This window comes from Pocillopora verrucosa, chromosome 5 (assembly GCF_036669915.1).
Source record: "Pocillopora verrucosa isolate sample1 chromosome 5, ASM3666991v2, whole genome shotgun sequence".
Classification (NCBI taxonomy): domain Eukaryota; kingdom Metazoa; phylum Cnidaria; class Anthozoa; order Scleractinia; family Pocilloporidae; genus Pocillopora; species Pocillopora verrucosa.
Window position 1 is genome coordinate 19,157,611 of NC_089316.1, and position 25,086 is coordinate 19,182,696.

The window sequence follows — 25,086 nt, forward strand, 5'->3', positions numbered from 1 at the left end:
TTTAACTTCGTTACTTGACAGTGATTCGAGCAAAGAAAAGATCCATTTAAAGTTTTCAACAAGTGACGTGACAACTGACAACTGACCTTCCCTGGAGTGTAGTTAGCTATTAAACACCTGATTAAAATCCCAGACATAATTTGCAATTGCGATAAACCTCATTATATCCTCATTGACAGCAGCTAAACAGAATCGAAAATCACATCTCAAATAACAGCAGATTCTCAGAATTAATGAACTCTATTTGTCTGATCCCATGGCCTCCAAGTGTTTCCATGGGATAATTGAAAGAGAAGCTATGGGAAATAAACAAAAGATATTGCTTTGCCGGCCTGAGGTAGTATCGTTGAAGCAAATCGCTTTTAACATCTTTAACATCAAGCTTAGGCTCTTCGCACAGAATTTTGAGCTGAGATTAAAGATTAACCCCTCCATTATGTCACTGTCAATCATTAAGAATGTTTGGCTTCGTGGCTTATATGGAATCTTCTAGCTTCTAGCTGTAGACGTCTATCAAATTAAATCATTTAATTTTTCACTCACATAAGATTGTCTGCCAATTTGTTTTGTTTAGGTTGATAAAATGCGCAATCGACCCAGTTATAACAATTGACACAGTGAGAAAGAAACTCGATATTCAAAGTTTGGTACTGGCAGCCGCTTACGCGTATTTTGGACTGCTCCATATCATTCCTGACTAAAATTTTAACTCCAAGGTGACCCAAAAGTAGATGGAGGAAAAAAAAATTTGAGTTCTTTCATCGGTTTTTTTTCCATATTGATTGTCAGAGGCCCTTAAATTTTATTCAACGAGAAAGTGAAAGTTCATTGTGTTGTTTTTGATTGATAGTAATTAAACCGAAAATCTATTCTTGTATATAATGTTTACGTGTCTAAGGAAATACTTTTCCTCCTGAATAACGGCTTTTTAACATATTAAACTGTAAGGAAATAGCATATCTGAAGAGCTTTACATATTTATAACAGGTTAAAAGGATTCCTATTTAGAAAAAAATAGCTTCGCATTAGGTTCCATTTTCCTTATTTTTTCGTATGGTTTTGTGATTAAAAGTAGCTAGTTCATCTGAATCGTGCGGATGTAATTATAGTCGTTGTAGAGGGGAATGGACAAAACGCTTTTCAACGTTAGCACAGTGTAACTCGATGCTCTAAAATCATTGCCATTAGAGGTAGCAAGAGTTGGAAACTGTCATAGGAAAAGGAAGAAATGGGGAGCTTTCCATGATGATTCATAACATGAGACAAATCTCAATTCTGCGATAAAATACTATTTCCAATTTACTATTTTAGTGAGCTATTAGCAAAATGAAAACTCTTTTTGTTAAATATTTATTATAGCATATCATGTCGATAGTCTATTTTTGGCATTTCTTCGCTGACTTTCCTGACTAACTCTGCTTGCAGTTGTTTGTTTACGTCCTATCCTATTTTTCGTTACAATCCCCCACTCGGTTCCATTCATGATCTGCCTGGAGAGTTGAAAATGAAGGAGGACATGGAAATATCGGTTCTTGATTAATGCAATGGGTCTTTTATTTATTTTTCTCCCTTTATTCCTCCAGTTTTCCTTCACAATACGAAGCTTCACAGCCATCTGCAACCTTTTTGGTTATTCTGATTATTGAATTTGGAAAGTTCTGTTTAAAGCCCATCAGACATGTCATTATTTAAAATTAGATAAAGGCAACAACGGAAAAGGGTGACTCTGAAGTCTGACCTTTCTTAACCGGAACAGTCTGCGAGCGTAAATTATTAAGGTTTCGGAATCTCACTTTACGCTTACCTAAAAGTCTTAAAGAAAAGAAACGATATTTTTTGCTGAAGAAACCACGTTCTTCTTCTCTCGCTGATTTTGTGAATGTCAGTAGCCTTGTCTCAGAAGAAGTCACGCACATGTGCACGAATATAACGAGTGCTCATGGAGGAAAGCTCTCAAAATAACCTTTGTCACGCAATCAAAGAGAAGTTGCCAACATAGCAGGGTTCTTTAAAAAGCGCAGAGAGTCTGTCAGACTGACTGACCACTGCCAGCAGTGTATTCTTTTATCTCATTTTATTAATATATTTGTTCATATATTTTGAGAATTGTAAATATGATCAATCTTTTAATAAACCATGCAAGCTGAAAAACAGTTCTTATGTATGATGCAAACAGTCGGCGTGGTTTTACTAACACAAAAAAAAAAAGACGGAAGAAACCGCTAAGAAGACTAGTAAATACACAATGGGCCGAGGAGCCGCGTTTGATGGCCCTTTTATTAAAATTCACCTAACAATGCTGTTTGACCGTCAGTACATGAGGGTCTTAATGGGGTTAACTGTTAGCCGTAAAATATGTTCCAGGATTGTCTCCATAATCGTATGAATGTGTTCCTCCACGAGCGCCCCAGGCTTTAACGAGAAAGCGGGTGACTCTTCGAACAGTGAACGTCTCCATTTTACCAAAGCGTCCACTTTTCGAACAACAACTGTGACATATGAGCAACAAATTTCCATTAAAAAGGTAAAATGATATCAACGTGACAATTATGTCTTCATGTTTTTTCACGAACCGTTTTGCAATCAGGCTTTTTCATGCCTTTTTGATTCCGGTTCTTGTTTACTTATGTTCATCTTGAATTTTTTCTTTTGCCCAACTTTTTCTTGTGTCTAATTCAGGTTTTGTTTTTCGCTTGCTTTTGGTTTACAGCGTGGTTTTTGGTCTTGTCTGTCACTTTAGCGTTTAAAGTACATTTTACAGTAACATAAGTGTAGGAGAGCTTTTCTGTATTCAAGTATATTAAGCTTTGCCATTGTTAACATGAAGTTACACTCCGTTTTTCATGTCAGTGTAAGCGAGTATATTCTATCCAGATCTAACAGAATAAAGCCAATAAGTGCCGCTTACCGCCTGTCCACCTTCACTTGCCTGAATTTCTCTAAAACCTCAGCTGGAAGCTCCAGGATTATACCGCAAGGCACTGAAAATCAACGGACTGCTTGTTCACGTACTTTCTTCAAAGACAAACTCTTTGGACTATTTGTTTCTGCCAGCCTTTTCTAATGTAGGGGGCTTGACGTTTGGAGAAATTGATCTTATAAACTGCGTCCTTTATGTATGCTACAGTCGCTGTAGTCGTAGGAATTTCGGTGTTGCTTGTTTCGGTTGTTGCGGTAGGCCGGTGAGTGTTTCGTCGGATGGAGTCGTCGTTAAAGTTGTTTTCTGAAAAAAACACGGTCAAGGTATTTGTTCTCGTTAGATGAGCTGTCTGTCGTGTTGCACAATAGTTACACTCGTCTTGTTATAGCTCTAATAGTGGTGGCTTCGTGTGACGTCAGGTTGTATGATGACTCGTCCAGTAATCCGTCGGTATGCGTCGGTTTCCTGTAAACTGATGTCCGTATTGAGTCATCGTCACGGGTCACCAGGCATTTTAGAAAAGGATGTTAACCATTTTCTTCCGCTTCTCTGGTTAGCTGTGTGCCAGTGTTTTGTCCGTTAAGGTGGTGGTGGAATGCGTCGATTCGTCGTGTCGTAGGTGATCAACATAGCGTAGTCAAATCAGTCTCGTTTGTTGGCAAGTCAAAAGGGCGCGTTCCTCGATGTTCTGCATCACAATTTCTGACACAACAAGGGAAGCTGAAAACCTAATAGTTGTATCGAGTAACTTTTTGTAGTGTTTACCATTGTACGGAAAGTAAGTTGACGTCAGGCAAAGATTCAGTAAATCTGTGATATGTTCTGTCCGTAGAGGTAATGGGTCGGTAGACGTCTGCCTGCAATGGAGGCCTATAACCTACACTGCACTGCAGGTTAATAACCAGTGTAAAGTATACGCGTGCATTTTTTCAAGCTGTTGACTACTGATGTTTCAATTGGTTTCAAATATCAGCCGCTTACGGTTCGTGCAATGAAAGTATCTATAAAAGCGTCACTGGTATCTGTTCACGTTGGCCAATTTACATTGTCAACTAATTTGATAAAACCAAAATTAACTTGTCATGTTACCTCGCCGATGCAGCACCGCAGTTTCTATAGAAACCTACCCATCTATATAGATCAAAGCAAAGTTATCTAAGGGCATCCAGAGCTAAAAACATACCCAAAGAGCAAGATCATTTGAACAGCTGATCGTGTCTACATTTCCATCAGATGCTCACTGGCTGACCAATCCAAGATAATCGGAAGCGGTTAGCAAATGACGTTGGAAGTGCATATGCATTTTAATTGCAATTATTTGTTTGGTAATATTTTTCTGTCACAAAAGCTGAGCGTTTTTGAAGAGCTGCGTCATCATTCCTTAGTCTATAATGTATAAAAAAGTTACCTTTAAAGCACGAGAAACCTCAAAACAAATGTTAATTTGGTGAGATAAAATAATTGAAATGGGTAAAATATTACCCTAAATAGGATGAGGTCGGCAAAGAATAAAGAAGATTGAGTCGAATTGCAAAGGGAAGTTTCAATTATGAAAAATTATTAACAAAATTATTCATAACGGTCTTACCTAATGTGCATGGAGGCGAAAAATAAATACTCGCAAATTCTTTATTGCCCAACTTCTTTATTGATTGTGATGTTAAGTGCTCGTGAAATTAATTTTATCCCCTTTACGGCCAGTGGAGCAAAGATACATGCAAAACTGGACGTGTTTTACTCTGTTTTGGGCTATCTCCTTAAGCTGTCCTTCTGGTGTAGACTGCGCATGCCATGCTATCCTCGTCAACAAGGATTTTCAGCCGTTAGGTCGCACTGTGCAGTGCAATAAGTAAACACTTTAACCTTTTATGACGCAAGTATGGGTTTTTCACCAGGCCAAAAGAAGAGGAGATCTCTATAAAACCGAAATACTCGTAAATGAGGGTCTCAATGGGCTGGTGGCCTTTACGGCTAACGGTTATGATGTTGGCCAATTTACGGCTTACGGTTTATATCTTTCCCCTAAAGTCATCAGATATATCATTAAAATTTGTCAATTTTCTCTAACTGCTAATTTTGGCCGTTTTACGGGCAACGGTTGTGTTGGCTCTTACATATCAAGTTCGTAGCCTCTTTCTTATAGAAGAGGCAAACAAATATGTGATTATTTGTGCAAGCAGAGTGACCTCTATTGGATTTTTGCGGAAGAATACTCAAATTCTTGAAATCGACGATGACAACAGTCAAAAGCGATAGATATAGAAAGAATTGTCGCCCTGCGAGAGCAGTTTCAATTCTTGTCGACTAGGTGATTTTTTGCGCATGCGTTTGGCTGTCACCTGGTCACATATGCTTTTTTCATTAGGAAATGAGATTTACTTGTCATTATGTATGTATTTTTCAACTTAATTTATAGAGGGTGACGACAGCCAGTTAAAAACTGAAAAACTTGCGGCCATCAAGCTAACAATTACACAAGGTTAACGTCTGAAAAATTATCCTAAGGATCTAGATGCCTCTAACTGAAAAAATATAACGATCAAAATCAAAGCACGCCCTATTATAACTATTTAGACTTTCGCACTTCTTTAAAACTAGATGCATTACAATCAATGAGGCCCTTTATAAAACTACTTATACTTTCACTTTGCTGGATAAAAAAGATCATTTTATGTTTGAGTTCATGCATTCGAAGAAAAGAAAACAAAGCAAAACAAAAACAAACTGAAAATAACACGTATTTATCTCACTACAATGAAAAGCAACTCGGATCTAAGACAATTGTGTTCAGAGGGTAGTTCTGATTACGTTTTATGCACGAATTTTGGAAAAATTCACGCTTCACGTATAATTTAAACAGCATTTCACGCGTCACGATTTTAAAAGGAGTGCATGCTTTAACGAATCCACAAATTCAATGAGTAACTTTTAGTTCTCGAGTCCCATGCGTTGCTACTAAAGTCAGATTCTCTCCTGTTATCTTCTTTGATTTTAAAAGAAGCAAGTTTTGCCACCGTTGTCCCAATTCCGTGATCGGCACCTGAACAATCAGCACCGCTTCCTCCAATCATGATCACAGAACCACTCCGTTTTCAGCCACACCAGAAGCCGACCTCATCAGCACCTTGCAAGTCACTGTTCTCGTCCCTATAAGGCTTAAAACTCCCCGGTTGAATAGAGGACACTCATTTCCCCCCACCTTCCCCCTTCCCTTCCCATTCAATCGTTGCGAGGCTTTGATTTGGTCTCATGAACTACACATGCGATGTGTGGATTTTATAGCGAATATATCCGGACCTCAGCTCGGTCCCAAGACAACGCTGATGGAATCAGCCGCATTTCAATACAGTGAAATTTTAATAGAGTACTAAACCCTTGGCATCTTTGAATAAGCTTTAAACAGGCACGTTCTTTCTCTCTGTCTGTCTTTCTGTGTGTTTGTCTGTATAACTCGCACCTCTCAAAAGTAGCTGAACATGTGTTACCGTCATATGAAAGGTTTAAAAATTTATGAAATTGCTGAAAGTTTTGACTTTACGATACCAACTAGTTGCGATTGTTCAAAAACTGAAAGGAAACTGATGTTTACAGCTGTGACAAGTATTTATTTTCACTAAACCTGCAATGATAAGTTTAAAGACTATTTTGTTTTTTTGCTTCCGTACCTCTGTTCTTCCATCGTCGCACATAGAATCTAGTTTCATCTCGGACAAAATCTCCAGGTCTTGCTTCTTTGGTTCTGTTATTAAGCTCGCAAAGTTTACCAATTATGACGTAGTTGTTGCTCTGACATGTGAATTCGCTGTAGCAAAACATCAGACATTCGTACAGATCTTGTACCCTTTTTGATTTAAAGATGTGACCTTTGAGAGCTTTTCCTGAGGCACGGGTTCGAATCCTGTCGAAGCTTGCACCCTTTTAGGCGCCTTCGCTATAATTGCTAAAATCGATTGTCCGCCGGTTAGGATCAAATCTTTGGTCGAATTTCATCCGCGGGTAAAATGAAATTTATTTCTTCAAAAAAAAATTGTGATCACACTACCGAACATCTTATACTTGCCATATTCAATTGCCAGAAGGGCTTGGGAAACACGAGGGAAACACTGTTCTTTTTTCTTTATTTGTTTTTTCCGGCACTATCTTTTCTCCGTCACCTCCTCTTTGCTACCACTATGAGCAAATTACGGTTAAGCTGAAAATGTGTACTTCTGGCACTTTTATTCAAGAGCAAGTCAAGTTTAACAACTGGTCTAGACAATTTAGTAATGTAAGTATAACTCTAAAATAGTGTTTGGAGGCGTAATATTGCAGTGAGTGGTGCTTGAATACCCCTGAAAAGGTCCTACTCGGTGACCTCCTACTCTAACTATCTCGACTTGACTGAATATACAATCAATACAGATTTTTTTGAGCAGTTTTATTTTTTTGGTCGATTCGTCTCACTTGTTTTGTTTTTTTTAAAGTTACTTTATATGGGTCAGATTTGTTCTCAATTTATGGTTGGAATAACTTATTTCCACTTGTTTTAATTGGCTGAGTCAACAAAAAAGGAAGAAACTGACTTAAGTCACCTCAGATTGACTGTCTGCTATCGTTTTTGAATATAAGCTATTAGTGTTATTTTTCCTTTTTGAATTACTTATATTAAAACAAGAGTAAGGAGGTGAGTTTTAACCATTTTTATTAGGTTAAAGTCATGTGAAAAGTAGGTCATCTCCGCTCAATTTAGCGAGCAGTATTGTAATTGTTTATGTAAACGACTAACGGTGCATGCAACTAGACAAACCGTAAATTACACGTATAGAATCACACCATACCAACTATACAATTGATCGGGTAATAGATCTGATAAATTCGTTTTATCGCCATTAGAATTTGATCCTTTGAAATTAACAACGCATATGCTACATCACGTCCCACTAAGATTCTGAAAATGAATAGCAGAAAAAAAAGATGGATTTGAGAACATTTTGATATTTCAAATTTACTTATCACTTACTTTTCCATCTTCGAGAAAACTTTTCAAATAAATGATAAAAATCTAATTGACTCTATTCTTTTTTTCCCTTTTTTTTCTTCTTTGTCAGTGTTTTATTTCGTTGTTATTGTTTTTTTTCTGATCTTTAAATAAGGGGGTATTCATGACCAGTCATAGAGCACTTACTGGCTGTAAGATTACCAAAGCATAATACACATAAATGTAACCAATTATGATACGATTACACAAAACTCATAATTTTTTCAACCAGCATCGATTTAGTTTGTGTCGCAGTGGCGGAGGTGACACTAGGGTATGCCATTTATGTAGTCAACATAATAACCGTCGCAATTTATCGCTCAGACGGCACTTGGTTTGTAGCAGCAGTCTAGATGCCAGTTGAAGGTGTTTCTTCGAAGCATCAAACCAAAAATGGCTTCCCCACCCTCATACCAGTGTTGAGCGAGAACTTCATAAATGCAATACAGGGCAACTTCAATACAGAATTTCATCATCATTACCACAAACTCGTACTTTTCTCTGAGAAGAATTTGAAATAATTAAAAACCAAAACCCTGAGGTTCGTTTGAGTGATAAAGAATTCAGATAAGTTTTTGGGTATTTAATGGTAATAGTACTCAGTGGAATCCAGTTTGGTCAGTGATAATACGAGTGACAAAATCGGATGGCTGCGCAGCGGGATTCCGAGTTGTTTACCACGAGTATAATTACAGACCTAATAGGACGACATGAAGTCTTATCACCAATTTATCACAAAAAATTATAATTTCCGAGAAAAGAAGTATAGTCAAGCTGCGAGAGAAGAAAGGGAAAATTTGCATTTAATAGACTGATACTAACCTCACTACTGTTCTCTAAACTATTGCCACTGTTCATGGGAAAAAATTCTCCATTTTGAAAAAAGTCTGTACACTGTTGTTATGGTGATTGAAACCAAGGTTTTGATTGATTGAATGGTTTAAACTACAACTTTGAATGTGATCGGCTCGTTAATTTGTCAGATAACAAACTCTCTGATAACAACTTGGCAATCGAATTAGTGGAAAATAGGAGTTTTTTGAACCAATCACAAGCGAAGAAATGATATATATATATATTTTTATTATCCTCTGAATCGTTCTCTGAGAACTAATATATAAAAAGGAGAAAAAATCAAATCAAATAAAGCAAAGAAGCAAACTAATATTTAAGATGCAGCTCTGTTTGTTGTTTAGCCAGCTGAGGTATACTAACGACTTGTTCATTTATCGTTCAGTTTATTCCCGTGTGTGTGTTGCAAAATCCATTATAGTTGTCGAGGTAGGATGCTTTCTTTTCATTGAAAATAGATATGCATACTCTTGGACGGCGAATCCCTCACTTAGCAAAGCATAATCAGATTAGTTTCTGTTTTAGAGAATTTTTGACATAAGTTACATTCTGCAAGCATCTTAGCGTTCAGATGCTACAGCTTCTCTCTTTATCATACATTTTTATCTCTTTCAAAGAAGTTGTGTATAACCCACTAATCATTAAATTTCTTCTGAATGAGTTAAAGCGAGAGAGATTCGAGACATATTTGCCCGATACAATAAATACGAAATATAACATTATTGAAATTTAGGTGGGTTTCTTGTTAAGAAAAGAAAATGTTCATATCGAGAAAGTAAGGCACATTGCTAATTTTTAATAACACATGTCGCCATTACTTCCTCTGACTGGTACTTAAGATCAGTAATGTACATTACATTTTTCGTAAGAGAAAAAAAAGTGCTTAAACCTTGATTTCCCTTACGGTCCTTAAAGTCAGAACTATGAATTTGGAAAACTCGAAAGGCCCTCTGAAATAGAAATATTATAATGAACTATTCCATGTTTAAACAGCGTAACAACATGTATCACCAGTCAAATGTGCTGATGCAGTCAAATGCAGCTTTATTGTTTTCAAAATAAATTTTCAAAATAACCAACTTGCAAAATTACATATCTTGTTCATACCTTGTTTTCTATCCAAGCGATGTGATAGCGCCCTTACTTGTGGGAACTGTTTAAAACTTTACTTTGTTCTGGGGATCAAGTAACGGGTAGGTAACTTTTTTCATTACATTTTACTTCTTCATTTACCTAGAGAGAGGTTACAAAGGAAGACACATCGCGCACTGTAATTTTTTAGTTTCATTTTCACGTGTGTTTGTAAACAAGTGTTTGATTAGTTTCCGCTCTACATTTTAGAATAATCCTTTTCTTTCTTTGAATTTCTTCGGTGTCAAGGTTTGCAATAATCAGATAATAACTAAGAACAGGAAATAAGTACATTTTCTGAGTGATTGATCAACCAGCAGATCTTGTACAGATAGATGACGGCTAGATTTCTTTGATTGATATGATCTCATGACCTGTTAATAATACACTATGAGAAAATAAAACTGCGAGGGTATATTTGAATATTTGATGGACAGAACCTCGATTTCTTTAGTAAATCAGATACAGTTTTCAGGTCAGGTCCAATTTTCCAGAATATCTTATAACGTGCAGTACATCAGTGACTATTTCAAGGCGTTCATTATAACATTTATAGCTCAGTATTGTTCACCCAAATAATGGTGCTGTTAATATTTCAAAAAGTAGAGTTCTCATTACTCTTGTAATCTCTTTCCGAGAATCCAAAAGGCGATCGAGAAATGAGATCGTCTGTTTTATTTTTCCTCCGTAGAAGTAGGATTTAAATCAACGAGATTTGAAATCAGAGGGCAAATGAAGATATAGATAAAAACATTCCAATCACAACATAAACAATTATTTGTTGGTACACAAGGAATCATTCGAGTTCCCACCGGTCAAACCAGAAAAATCTGTGCCATTACGGTACGAGCTTCCTCTACCTCCGGCTTGTTTCGCATGGGTACCACCACATCTCCCAGAGTACCCATCACCTCTGCCTGATGCACCATTATCCTATGATCCACCTCCCCCACCACCAAACCCACCAACTGCTCCTGCCGCAAGGCCCCAGGAGGAAAGGTTACTTAGAGACATAACGAACCCAACTGGAACGATGGAAGAAAATAAAAAGAATCTCATTTTTACGAGAAGTTTGTCAAACTTAGTACAGGACACCATAAGGACCACGTTCGATACGATAGTGTGATTTAGTAAGAGGACGGGTTTTCGTTTCAGAACGGGAGAGCGCACGGATAGCCTGGACACAACTCTATTTCGACTCCCTTTGTTGGCGTTGCCGTTCTCCCTAACAAGTTCTGGGCGTCATTTCGCTACTTTTCCCGTCGCGATCAAAACGCCCAGGAATTATGTAAATTGCGAGGAAAATGACAACCAATTTTATTGGTTTTATTTGTTGTTGCTTGTTGCATAACTCTTAAAGAAGATCATGTTGTCGTCCTTGTGATGGCGATCTTTAAAGAGCCCAAGTTTCCATTTTCAAGAACAAACATTATGCGGACGCGTCGTTGCAACGACTGCTAATTAATTTATAAAACATAACGGAGAGAAGTTGTCGACCTAGTTTCTTACCACTGTTTTTGCTACGCGCGCCGTTGTTAACTGACGTTACCGTCCTCTTCCTAAATCACCTTAATATTTCCTTAGTGCTCTCTCTCCCTCCCCCCTCGACGCTGACATTGTGTCGCATTTGCAGTATCTCATTGGCCAATTTGAAGATATAAGTTCATGCCTCGTTTCTGGAGAGAAGAAAGGGCAATTATGACCAGTCACTAATCAACAACGCTGCCGATGAAGCCCAAGCCAGACTTTACGACTTTTCTTGGGTTTATAGACATCAGAATCAAGCATAAGGTCTAAAAGGTGTTTTATTGAAGGCTCTGACTTACAATAAACATGACGCGCTTATTGACAACTTTTCCACTTGTTACAATTCTCTTTGCTTTGTACCATGTTCCTCTAGAAGGCACGTTCGTGTTCAAATTATCCTTACTGTAAAAGCCATGTGTGATGAGCACGTTTGAGCCAAATCACGAAGCTATTTGAGTATCACGTTCTACAATGAATTAGAATTCTCAAAATGAGTTAAACAATCTAGAAATTAACTACAAATTAGACTTCAACTCACTACCAAATATCTAATTTAGTGATATTCTTAGACCTTTTCATTACTTTTTTTATTTTGAGTGAATTATCAGTAATGTAAGCATGATCTATATTGACATCACTTTAAGTCCTAATGATTATAACGCTCGCAAAGGAGTTATGAAAATTCTATTAAATGGGCTACCTAGCTTATTGATAAACTTCAAAACCTCTAATAAACAATGTCTTGTATTTTTTTTTTTGTGCAAAATTCTCACAAGCGAGTTGTGAAAATAAACAATTATAATTTTTATCGAACCACTAAATTCCCTGGCATACCTAAACGTTTTTATAAGTTATTTGATAAATCTGTACTCGCGATAAACGTCCTAAAATCACGAAAAAAAACCTCACTTTACATCTAGGTTGTATTGTAATGCTCGAAAAGGAGTTATAAAAATTCTAAAAATCAACTATTTAGATTACTACTTGGGTAACTTAATAAACTGCCAAAGAACTGATTAATGACTTCTCATCCAATAAAATGTTAACTATTCTTTTGTTACATTTTTAATTATTCTTCTTAAAGAGATAGTGATGAAATAGAAAAAAACAAAACAAAAAAAACGATATCGATGCTTAGCTGTGGAACTAGGGTATTTATATAGTTGTTATGATCATGCAGAGTCTCTCAGAACTAAAGCCCAGGCCGTAACATTTTCTGAGTTCTTTCATATAATCTTAAGCCCCAAATAACCGTTACTGTAACTCTTACTAAATAAAATTCTCGTAAACGAGTAAAAAAGTTTTATGAAATTAACTATTTAGATCATCAGGATATTATTAAATATTAACGATGTGAGATGTTAAACAGTAAATGATTTGTTTCTTTTAGATTAAAGAACCTAGAAATGAGCTATTAATCGCTAAAACATGCGATTTTGAAATATGCTAAAAGAAAAACACTAACAGGTAGTTAAACTTGTCAAAGTCAACACACATACACACACAAAAACTAAATAAAATAAACAAACAAAAAATAAACATTAAAAAGAAAACAGACAAGATCAAACCGAAATGAAGACAGAACTGCCATCACACGCCCATTCAGAGATAGCGCCCGATATGTTCAATAGCATGTTATGCAATCCATAGTTCAGCTAACTAACTTATGTTATTATTTTATCGAAGGGAAAATAAACAAAAAGGATTGTTTTAACTAAGATACTTCCACAGACACTACATAATGATTACTAGAATTCCATTTCTTCTTGAATTCTTGAATTCTCTTCTTCAGTCCTTACGGTCTCTTTAGTAATGGAAGGAGTAAAAGCACGTTGATTTATTTATTGCAAAACGTGTGTATTAATAATTTGTTTGCTTGATCAACCAACCGTCAGTCAGTCAACTGGTTCAGGCTTCTGACTTAGCACGCAGCTAGAAAATGAATCAGTTCATTGCCATGCCCACAGCAAGGGAAACAGTCAGGCAGACAGTCAGGCAGAAAGTCAAGCAGATAGTTATACCATCTGTCTGTCAGGTTAATCAGTTAATGTAATCTGACGGCGTAGTGGCCAGCTCACCAGTTGGTCCGTTGACCAGACAGTATTATTTAGATTATGAAAAGGTTCTAGAGACTGAAGGTTCAAGAAATCAGGAGTCAACAGCCCATGCATGTACACGGAAATGCATCAGAGCAAAAGTACGAAAATTTCACCCTTTATCTCAAATCTGAAACTAGTTTCATAAGTTTGATAAGATATAAAAGTGCACTAATTTTTTAAAGGTTTTCCGCACCCTTCAGTCAGTGGTACTCACTATTGAAGAAGACACAACAAACATTTACCTTGGTTCGAAAAGCAAGAACTAAAGTCTGGTATCAAAAACCTCTTCTTCCCCTGCTTGGAATACGAAAAGAGAAAAATGTATATATTAAGCCACTTAATCAGAATTTATTATTGCTGACACAATTCTAACTTGTCTGTGTTAAAAAGTTTTAAAAGTTGAGGTTCACGACGTCAAAAGCCTCGCTCCTAATTAATTAGCTTTACCACGTGGCAGCTATGTTTCCTCCATCTAAGCAAACATCTTTGTAGCTAAGAAATGTTACAAAAATTGAGAGAGCTCTGGAAGATTCAAAGGTGCCATATTTAGTGTCAGTATTGCAAGTCAGGTCTTGGCCGTTCACTGTGACGAAGTACAATGTACTCGAGTATTCCTCTTTTCTCTTAATTCAATCACTTCTGATGTGGACGCCGCGTTTCAACTTTCCTCAGACAATAACGTGGACAGATAATGTGTTAATTCATGACCACTTCGAGTCAATGTTGGCTGATTTATAAAGAATTCTACCTTTCTCTGTGTCCTCCATGTCAGACTCAAGCCGCTTCTTTTCCTCTTCTTCTTCTCCTGCCTTTTGAGCTTTTATAAAAGGTGATTAATTGAACAAAAAGTAAATTAAAACTCAGTCTTTCAAATTAATTTCTTTCTCCTTTACTTCAGCATGTTTACGAATCATTTATTTTTCATTGGCTACCAAGATGAAATATATGCCTCAATAACTAATCTGGTGCCTTAACCTCTTGAGTGAGAAATAAAAAACGCTCCCTCTCCTTTACCTTCATCACTAGGTATTGGAATTTCTTCACTCTCCACTTTCTCCTCAGATTTGCCAGCTGTGTGATAGCAAAGTTATTTATTATAATGAGGTAAAGTACATAAATATATAAAGTTCTCTAGATGGTAAACTCGGCCCATGGCCCTTCTATTAAATCAGTAAATTGGCCTAGTTAGCTTTAAATTTATAAAAAATACATAAATAATAATAATTATGATAATAATAATGATAAAGCTTGCATAGTATGCAAAAATAACTAGGTGAAAGTTATGGTAAATAATGTAAAGTTCTTAAAATAAAATGAATCGTTGTATTTACCTTCCTTAGTTGATTCTTCTGTGTAAAGCTTTTTTCTCCTTCTGAAGAAATTGAATTAGAACATATGGTACCTATTATATGATGTTCATTTGAAGTATTGCAATTGACGAAGGTCAACATTTGCCACCAATTCATCAATCACTTTTGTCTCTGTTGCTTCAGATACTGAATAACTGTGTAAACAACGCCTACACGTAAATGCTATTGAAATTTTACTCGACTGACGCAGAGAGCCAAAAATAAACGAGGCAAAGCTGGTGCCCTCTTCCGTCTTCTCCAGAAGACAATGTGTTTGATAAAAGGTACATTAGTACTCAGCCATTCAATCTTATTTTTACTGAAACATTTCACGAAATATTTTTTCTGTTTCTGTTTTTCAGCGACTACTAAGGTGAAAGATATGTTTCCATAACCTCCTTAACCTCTTGAGTGACCAATTAAAGCTACCCTCTCCTTTACCTTTGTCACTTGCCCTTAGAATCTCTTCACTCTCCACCTGCTCCACAGATTTTTCAGCTGTGTGATAGCAAAGTTATTAATTAAGATGAAGTATAGGGCCCTTAAGAATGACGTATATAAAGCAATAGAGTTGCCGTCACTGTCACTTTGTGAGTAAGCCAGGAAATTGGCCCAGATGGCAGATAAGTTCAAGGAAAGGTGACTTCCACTGTATGCGGAAATAAAGGAAACTTATGTTGCACAATGAACAGTTCAAGAAAAAAATCATTCTCTTTACCTTCCTCAGCCAGCTCTTTAGTCTCAGGCTTTGTCTCTCCTCCTTGGCCTGCAGAAACTTGTACTTAGTACAAAAAATTTGTAGTCAACGAATGACATTCATTTGAATAATTGAAAATAACGAATCGAAAGCGATCGACATTGTGGGAGGATCACCAGAGAGAGGACATAAGCAGAAAATTCGGGAGCGTTGAAATAGTCGACGGTAAAATTTTGCCACTTCTTAAAGCCTTCATTCAACTGCCACCAATTTGCCAGATAACTGTTATCCCTGTTGCTTCAGGTACTTAAAGAGTGCGCAAAAAAGACCTCAATGCAGATGCCTCTCAACTTTAAAAGATTTCTACTCAGAAAGCGAAAAAAATGTTGAGACTAAGCTGTTACTCTATTTCAGTCAAACGTTTTTTCAACAACTTAAAATTGAAAATATCTTGACATTAACCAAAGTAAAGTTATGTGTCCACCGAAACCAATGTGTACGACAATTGCCATATATATTTCAAAGCTTGTATCAAGAGCTACGAGTTACATCAACGGCGAGCCTCCACATATAAAAAGGTTCCTGTAAGCATCTTAAAATTCAACTCCTGTAGTCGGATCTTTCATAAATTCAATGTCAAATAATGGTTTCATAAAAATAGACACTTATCAACATCAGAGCCTTCCGTCAAAGAGTAAACAATCCTAGTTACAAAAGGAGTTCAAGATACCTTCTTTTTTACTTTTTCGTCGATGCTGGCTTTCACCATGATGAACAGCAACTACAATAAAGAATATCCTTCTTTTAAATAAGTTGTAAATTGTTTGGGAAAGGGTCCAGCGTTGATAACAAATCTTATTTAAGTCTAACTACATTCAAACATGAATAGAACTACCCCCTTCCCTCTATTCCGCCAAATAGGATTAAAACAGTTTCAAGCAAAATGTGAGAACCTCAACTTTTTGTTACTCACACAACTACCTACTATACTTTAGCGTGGGAAATTAGAAATTCGCTTTTTGCGTTCGAATCTCCGTCCCATTTCATTTTTTTTTTCTTAGAGGTTAGCTTGCTGCTAATAATTATCTCTTGACGTTCTTAACCAGGTTTTACGCAAGCGTCTTCCCACCAAAATATACAACGCCTCATTTTAAGTGCGTTAAGGACATAAATACTTCTAATTTTGCTCAATTTCCTTTCACACCTAGTGTCCGCAAGACTATCAATCCAAAGCTAAAAATCTTTTTTTTTTAATTTGCAATGACTCGTTACTTTCAGTAGGTAGGGAAGGCTTCTCTTATAAATTCCTTCATAGGAGAAACTTGTAGTCTTTTCGTATAACATACAAAACTGGTGGTAACAGCCAGCACTAGTAATATAGTTTCCTACAAAAAGTTCTTTACCTTCCACAGTCTTTTTAGTGGCTGGTCTGATATCAAAATCATCCTCATAATCTGTTGCAAACAACAAGTAGAGTGAAACATGTCATAACTTTTGTGGTTCGTTTATTCTTCAAATGAATTTTACAGAAAATAATACTCGTATGACGTAATTCAGATACGAAATCTTAAAAAAAACAAATAAACAAACATAAAATACTTTCGATAAAGTTCACTGTACAGCTTAGTTTCCGCATTGAATGTGCATAAACTTAACAACTTCTAGCACGACAGATTACTCAGTTGAGTTAAAACTTGGTTAAACTTGTCATACAGCTCGCATTGTTTTACATCTGCGATTTTGTGCGCATGAGTTAGTCTGTTGAAGTCATACTTTTGCAAAAGACAGTTGATTTGATCGAATACTTTCAAGTTCTTTTATTCATTCCTACTACTTTATTTCTTGCAAAGTAGTTGGCGATTTTTAGGAACAGTTGTAAAAGCGGTTGAAGTCATAACTTCAGTACTGATATTGTGAATGAAGCGGCTGTCTACGACTTAATTTCATATTTTTTCATGAATGAAGTTTCAAGAGGAAGAACAACAACATCAACTGAAATAATGATAATAATAAAAATAATTATGATAATAATAATAATAATAATTATAATAATAGGCAGGACATTTTAATTCAAGTTAGAAGACATTATACCTGAGGAAGATGGAGTCTCATCCCCACCACAGGCTTGTTCCATTGCTGTTGATGGTTCAAATCGTTATGTTAGAGTTATTTATCAGATAATAAAAGCAAAAAGGTAAAACATTGAATGATCATTTCAATACGTATCATTCATTTATTAGATCTGTGCCATATTGATAACGATATTACCTTTGCTGCACATGACACCTGTGCAGGTTTCTAATTTAAAGGGATGGGGATCTCAAAGGGGAAGTTCAGAAACTGGGTCGTCGAAAAACTGTCGTCAGAATTGTTGTATGTAACTTGTGAAAAACCCAAAGGTTTTTTTTTACAATTATTAACCAAAGGTGACAAAACCAATCACATTTATGTCATATGAGGAAACATTTCCTTAATCCTTCCTTAACCAAAATTCACACGTAGAACGTATCAAAATAGAAAAGAATAGTATGTTTCATCATAGGTATTTCAATTTGAAAGAGCTCACCCACTTCAGTGGATTACTTGATTACAGTTGAAATCAGAAAGTCAATCACACATTAACATTAACATCAAAACATTATACATTTATATACATAAGTATAAGATTTACCGTTTGATTCCCTAGTTTTCTAATTGGCTAGTTTTGAAATGATGTTTTAAAGAAATAAGCATACATATGGAATACTGACCCGGTTGCGGAGCAGGCAATTCAGGGGCTTCCATTTCTGGGACTTCGTTGTGTTCTATTACTTGCATTTCAATCTGTTCTCCTATGGGGAAGATAATGCAGACACAAAAACAAACAAAAAATGGGATTAAGAAGGGAAGAGAAGAAACGAAAGAAAGGTATTACACACAAAACCATAACGAGGCAAAGAGAATATACACATTGGGAATCACTATATTTACCCTCTTCGTTGTTAGCGTGTTCATGTCCATTTCCGATCTGTCCCTGCTGATTATTTACTCCTTCTAAGTAATAAAATAGCAGTAACATATCTCTTTTTTGGTCCTCTCCAAACGGAGAATAAACTACTGTTAGGCCTATCCAAATATTTTAAGGAGGAGGGGGGGGGTAAGTTTCTGAAGAAACTGTGGCGCTGCGTTGGTGGAGGAATATAACACACCAAACTATCTCGTCCACATATTGATTCTAAAAAATCCTTCTACCAGTCAGATTGTTTCTTTCCCTTGAAATTGAAGACCGAAGCTCAACCATTTATTGTTTTTTAATTGCGTGGTTGCCCCTTAATAATTTTTTGAAGTAATAATGATAATTCCAATAATAATTCAAATAAATTTCTGAAGTGCATTGTTCTAATCTCTACTCACACCTATACTCCCTTTCAAGGCCTGATTATGATATGTATAAATGGAATATAGCACCGTACCTTCTTGATTTTGTCCACTGCTGAAAATCGATCGAACATTGGACCACACCTTCCTCAATTTTGCTTTCAAAACAGCTTGAACCTGTACAGTAGAAACTTAGTTAATAAAGTATGTCGGAATATAGATCAAACCGCTTTTAAATTCAAGTTGGTCTCCATGGTTATAACCAACAGCGGAGAAACAAACATACAACTTTGCGATCATTCATATTTTTTTCCATGCCCATTTTTTCTCCTTTTGGGTTATTTTTTTTTCTGTCATAAGGACATGAGAGAGACCGTAAAAATTTCTAATAAAAAAAAACCGTTGGGACCGCGGGTGATTGATTCAGATAACTGTCTCGCAAAGATGTCTCTTAAAACAACAAATGAAAGAATGTTCCATTCAAAAGCAAGAGAAAAATGGTACCTGTGGAGTAGAAAGGGTATACAGCAGTGGGTTGATAGCTGAATTGATCGGCAAGGCGAACACCGCAATCCACACAGCCAGATCACCAGGTGGATCAAACGTTTTCTCGACGTGCGACTTAATGCCGATAGCAATGATTGGTATCCAACACAAGAAATCGGTCAGAATAATGAAGAAGACTCTTTTGGCAAGTGCTCTTTCTCTTTTAGCCTGTGCGCTTTGTGCTCTTGCTCGTATTTCACGAACAGTTCCATGCGCACCCAGCCGTCTGCTTGACGACCATGATTTCAACAAGATGGCAACATAAGCAATCGTAATAAATAGGAAAAGAGAAAAATTTAAAACGATGAAGATGGAAGTGGAGAATTCCCAGCCTTCTTGTAATTGCGGGGAAAGTTGCAGGGGCAGGCACACCACGTTCTTGCCATAATACCAGTCACCAAAATATCGCATTCCAGACAACGGAAGGAATGCCATGATGCCTCCCACAAGCCAGATAACTACACACATAATACGGGTCTGCCTTGGTGTAATTTTTGCAAACGTGTAAGGAAACACAATGTTCTTGAGCCTGTCCCATGCAATCAGAGAAATCATCATAACAGACACCTCGCTTGAAAGTACAGACATGGCGCCATTGAAATGGCAAAACCAGCCGGTGCGCCACTCATAGTCGTGCAGGTAGTATTCGCCTGACCATTGCAGGTCTTTTATACCTATAATGATGAGGTAAATACCCATGATGCCGTCTGAAATACCCAGATTTACCAACATAATGGACTGGACCATATTGTTATCAGGTAAGAAATACTGCCACCCAACTACAAACACAGACCCAAACAACGAAAGAAGGCCGACAACCCAAAGACTTCTCCTTGGAGCAAGGTTGCGGAACATGGAGTGACAGCTTGCGAAGTTATCGTTGAAGGCAAATTCGCAATCGGCATCCTGCCTGAAAAGATCAAGGTGGCAGCACATCAGGTTGGTGTCCAGAGTTCTGGAATTAGAAAAAGAAGAGGAAATTAGAAAGGGTACATCTTTAGAACCATGAGAGCAAAATTATGATTATCCAAAACGATCGGCAAGAAAATAGTGATCTATGCTAAGGCAAAGATAATTGATAAGGATTTTTTCATAAATTAATAGCAATTTGAAAGTCACGTGAAGCATGCCTTAGACAATTTTATTTCATATCTAAATAAGGCTTCATATCATGTCAGTATTGGAATTGATAGAAGATGTTAACGTGAATGAAAATTTATTGATCAACTGAACCACAACAGACTGAAGGAAACAAAATTATTAAAATGATTGCATCACCCATATCACAATTTGACAATAATTTCTATTTCAAAGGTAATTCAGACAACATCCGCCCCAAATCTCCTCTTAAGCCATCGTGTTAAATTATTATAATGGAGTATTACACTCTGATAATGTGCGGCAAAAGCTCAAAAAAGCCTTTGGGGAGCTCAGCCATCAGGTTGTAGTGCATGAACCTGAAAGTTTAAAATAGAAGGTGAAAATTAAGTCAGATTCTAATAAATTGCATATCTCATTTCCCCAAATAACTAGTTGCAAGCCTTTCCTTTGACTTTAACAAAATTAAATATTATACCCAATTAACTATAATACTGTAAATTAACTTCACACATGCATCTTATCTGATTGCAATACATGCGGCTTTATTGTAAGTACTGTGATAGAAAACTACCATTTACAATGAACTTACAAAAATCGCAGTTCCCGGGCATTACTGAAAGTCGTGCTGGTGACATTTTGTATTTTATTGCCAAAGATATTTCTGCAAAAATTAATAACATAACTATTAACTAGCAGATGATAAACAGGGTCTTGCATTGTCTGATTCTTAAAAATTACACCTGAAGTTGCCGTCGGAACTATCATAGTTCTCAACTATGTTTGTTTGCTTTTTTGATAATATCTACCTTTGCTCAATAAAACCATGTTTATAGCAAGCCACATTTTTTTACGTTGAGAAAATAGCTAGTAATAAAATTACGTTGTTCAGCATTACAATTTACACCACGCCTGTTGGAGATCATGTTAACATTTTCAAATAAGAATTCCATATTATGAGTCTTTCTGTTATGTACATTTTCATCTTCTAAAAAATTTTAGAAATTGTTTCGTATGTTATCAGCTGTACTCACAGGCCCTTGAGGTTCTTAACTCCCTCAAAAATCTTGTCAGGTAAAGCCTCGATTCTGTTCTCTGAGAGATGTCTTAAACAGGTAAGGGGGAATTTAAATTAATATACAAGTAACATAGAATAACAAGGCATAGGACATTTAATTTAAACAGCAAAACTGATATCAAAATTATACCACAATTATATAGATCTGGTGACAGAGATTGTGATCCATTTATTATAGAGGCTATTACTAATAGAGGATACTTACTATATTTACTAATGAGGTGTTCCCTATTATGGCTCCTGATTTTCTATTCAACTAATATCTGTGCAAGTTAATTTCCTTAGAAAATTAATCGCATGGCCATTTTAATCCAAACCTTTGCACTTAAACTCAATATTTATAGACTCGGCTAAATTGAAGCCATTTTTTTCTTTGTTCAAAAAAGCTCTTTTCCTTTTAAGTTAACTTTATAATTGCGGCTTTATAATCTGAAGGACGAATATGAACAGAAATCTCATTAATGCACATGAGCCGTTTATCGCTTAAACGTTAAAATAAAAAACCTTACTAATATATGATTATCATGCACTTTTTCGGGTATCACCTCTCTCCATTTAAATATGGTTAGTTTGTAAACATTTTCTTGTCAACTTTTATTCACTGAATTAGTTTTTTTTTAAATTCATATAAATGGGCTGGTTCTAAAATATGCTTTAGATTACAACAGATCATAATGAAAAATTAACGTTTAAGTCTAAATGTACTCACAACTCGAACATCTCCACTAGGCCCTGGAATTGATCTGCATGAAGCCTCTCAATTTTGTTGTAGTCCATATTCCTAAAAAAGCGCGTTGTAGATGTTAGACTGAAATACACACATGAAGGGATACCTTTCTTTTGAATTTAATGCAGTACAATTAGCTCCCGGGTTTGATATTTGAATATCACAGAAAAAAAGAAAACTTTAGACCCACATGAAACTTTCATGCTCTCAGGCTAGAGAAACTTTAGATTTCATTACCAGAAACCTCTGCTTCAGGTCTGTTGTTTAAAGCTGAGTTTGGAAAATCGTAAGTAAGCTATTGCCCATTTTAAAAAAATTATTTAGGTTGCTTCAGTATCTAAGTCAACAAATTATAAGCCGTTGTAGCAAAATATAATTGCAAGACAAAAAAATTTATATATATATATATGAAGGTTTATTAAAAAAGTATTCAAAAATAGCACCCAAGTGGTGAAATACATGTGAATTTACAAGTATACTTTAAATATTTAAAAAATACGAAAATCTTACATTTGACTTTAAAATTAAGAGTCTAAAGGGGACTGGGAATTACAAGAGTCAGTAGTTATATACCAATGAAAAACGCTTAGGTTTGCTTGACTACAAGGACTGGGCGTTAGACGCCATTGTTGGAAAGAAAGATTTTTTAAATCTTTCGGTCCGGCATTTAAAGAGTGATACATGGTTTTTGTTGCGCAACTCATAAACGTGGCAATCGGCGCGCTTTGGTGGAATAAGGTGGTACAGCCGTGACCCAGGCACACAGATACCGTCCCAAACTTTCTTGCAGAGTTCGTCTCTTCTCACATTTAAGCGAGTGGAGTTTGCAGCCACAATGGCGTCTTTGTAGCTCAGCGCCGGAAATAATATACGCAGAGCTCTTTTCTGAACTCTTTCGATCATGTCCTTGAGGTGAATTGGTAGGCTAGTAGACCAAGTGACGCAGGCGTATTCGAGGACCGATCGTACCAAGGCATAAAATATGTTAATAAGGTCTTCGGGTGGAATTCCGGACCGCTTGAGCACTCTTAAGATGTAAAGACGTTTTGAGGCTTTGGAGACAATCTCACGCACGTGCTCATTCCACCCAAGAGTGTCGCTGATAGTGACTCCAAGGACCTTGTGTGAGGAGACCCGTTCTAAGGGACGTCCATTGACGCACAAAGGGCCAAGATCTGGCCGTGTTCTAAGCGAACAAATCACAAGTTCCTTGCACTTCTTTGGGTTGAGGTTCATATTATTGCGCGACGAGCACTGTGCAATGGCGTCAAGATCTTTCTGAAGGGACGATGTACCGCCTGATGGGATGACCTCGGATATTGTTAGGTCATCTACATATTTCCAGTGGCTCGAAAGTAATGGAGTTTCAATCGCGAGATCGTTAATCATCAGGAGGAACAGGATGGGGCCAAGCTTAGTGCCCTGCGGGACTCCAGCATGCACGGGCAACCAAGGGGATACAATGTTCTTAATCTTAACAGCTTGGCGACGGCCATAAAGAAAACTGCAAATCCAACGGATAATAAAACCACGGACCCCAAGGTGGATGAGTTTATTGACTAAGATAGTGTGGTCAATATGGTCAAAAGCCTTACTAAAATCCAGGAAGCAGGCCCTTAAGAACATACCTGGTTTGTCAATAGAGGACAACCAGTTGTGCATTATATCCAACAGGCAATAGATGGTTGAAGTTCCTTTGAGGCAGCCGAATTGGCTGAAATCGATGAGGTGCACAACATCCTCAATTAGCCATTCAACTACGAAATCCTCCAGGACTTTAGAGACGATTGCAGTTAGGGAGATAGGTCTTAAATCTTCCCTACCGGTTATGGGCGTAACCTTGGGTACCGGTGTGACATTAGAGTCTTTCCATGCAGTAGGGAAGGAGCCTGATGCAATAGAGGTGTTGAATATTCGCGTGATCGGCTCAGCGAGCTCAGCAGCATATTCTTTCCAAATACGAGTCGGAATCCCATCAGGCCCAGGGGCCTTAAAGGCGCTGATGGCAAGTAGCTTTTTGTAGACCCTTTGTGTCTCGATTACGGGCGGTTGAGGGGATGGTAAGTAGCAGGGCAGTGCACTTGTATCAAGTGGCTTAATGTCAGATATTACAGATACAAAAAACTCATTAAGGCGTGTTGCGAGAGTCGCGCCAGAGATAATTCTGCCTTCTAGCAGCTTAAAATAAATAAGAAATGTAAATTGCTTTAAACTAGGAAGCCGATTTACTCGCTTATTGCTGTTATTCCAAGGTAATTCTTAGAGACAGATTTTTTTATTTATCTTAACTCAAAGAGAATCTCACTTACAGAAATCTCACAGCTGTAATGTTTTTAAAGACGTATGGCGGTAGATTTCCAAGTTCATTATTTGACAAATCCCTAGAGTGTAATAATAACCGTAGTTACGAATCTATTATCATGAAATTAGCAATATTGATTCAAAGAATTAAAAAATATTGGCTGCTTTTGAAGAACAACTGTTCATAAAATAGTGTTTGCCTCCGCAGTAGTTTCCAGTTTAACGTATCTATTTTGAGTTCCATAGCTATCTAGAGGAACATTATAGATGGTTAATTTTTTTCAAAATCCGGCAACAAAACGCTGGTTATGACGCTATCAAGAACGATATAGTGCGGACCAAAAGAGCATAAGATAATCCGTGAATATTTTTCTGGGAAAAATATCA

General features: G+C 36.7%; 1 protein-coding gene and 1 pseudogene across 1 annotated transcript; one reads left to right on the top strand and one right to left on the bottom strand.

Annotated features, from left to right (window-relative positions):
• LOC131769963 (uncharacterized) overlaps positions 1-25,086 on the top strand; it is a 106,069-nt pseudogene that overhangs the window by 69,507 nt on the left and 11,476 nt on the right.
• Positions 14,248-24,759, bottom strand: LOC131773288 (G-protein coupled receptor GRL101-like). The gene is made up of 16 exons (XM_066167303.1): positions 24,708-24,759; positions 22,381-22,452; positions 21,628-21,699; positions 21,186-21,257; positions 20,881-20,952; positions 19,454-20,450; positions 19,045-19,126; positions 18,563-18,625; positions 18,343-18,423; positions 17,684-17,728; positions 16,996-17,046; positions 16,323-16,373; positions 15,614-15,676; positions 15,337-15,393; positions 14,561-14,617; positions 14,248-14,363 (listed from the first exon to the last, which is right to left on the bottom strand). The coding sequence occupies exons 2-16, from the start codon at positions 22,446-22,448 to the stop codon at positions 14,248-14,250; spliced, it is 1,947 nt and encodes a 648-aa protein (XP_066023400.1). The 5' UTR covers positions 22,449-22,452; positions 24,708-24,759.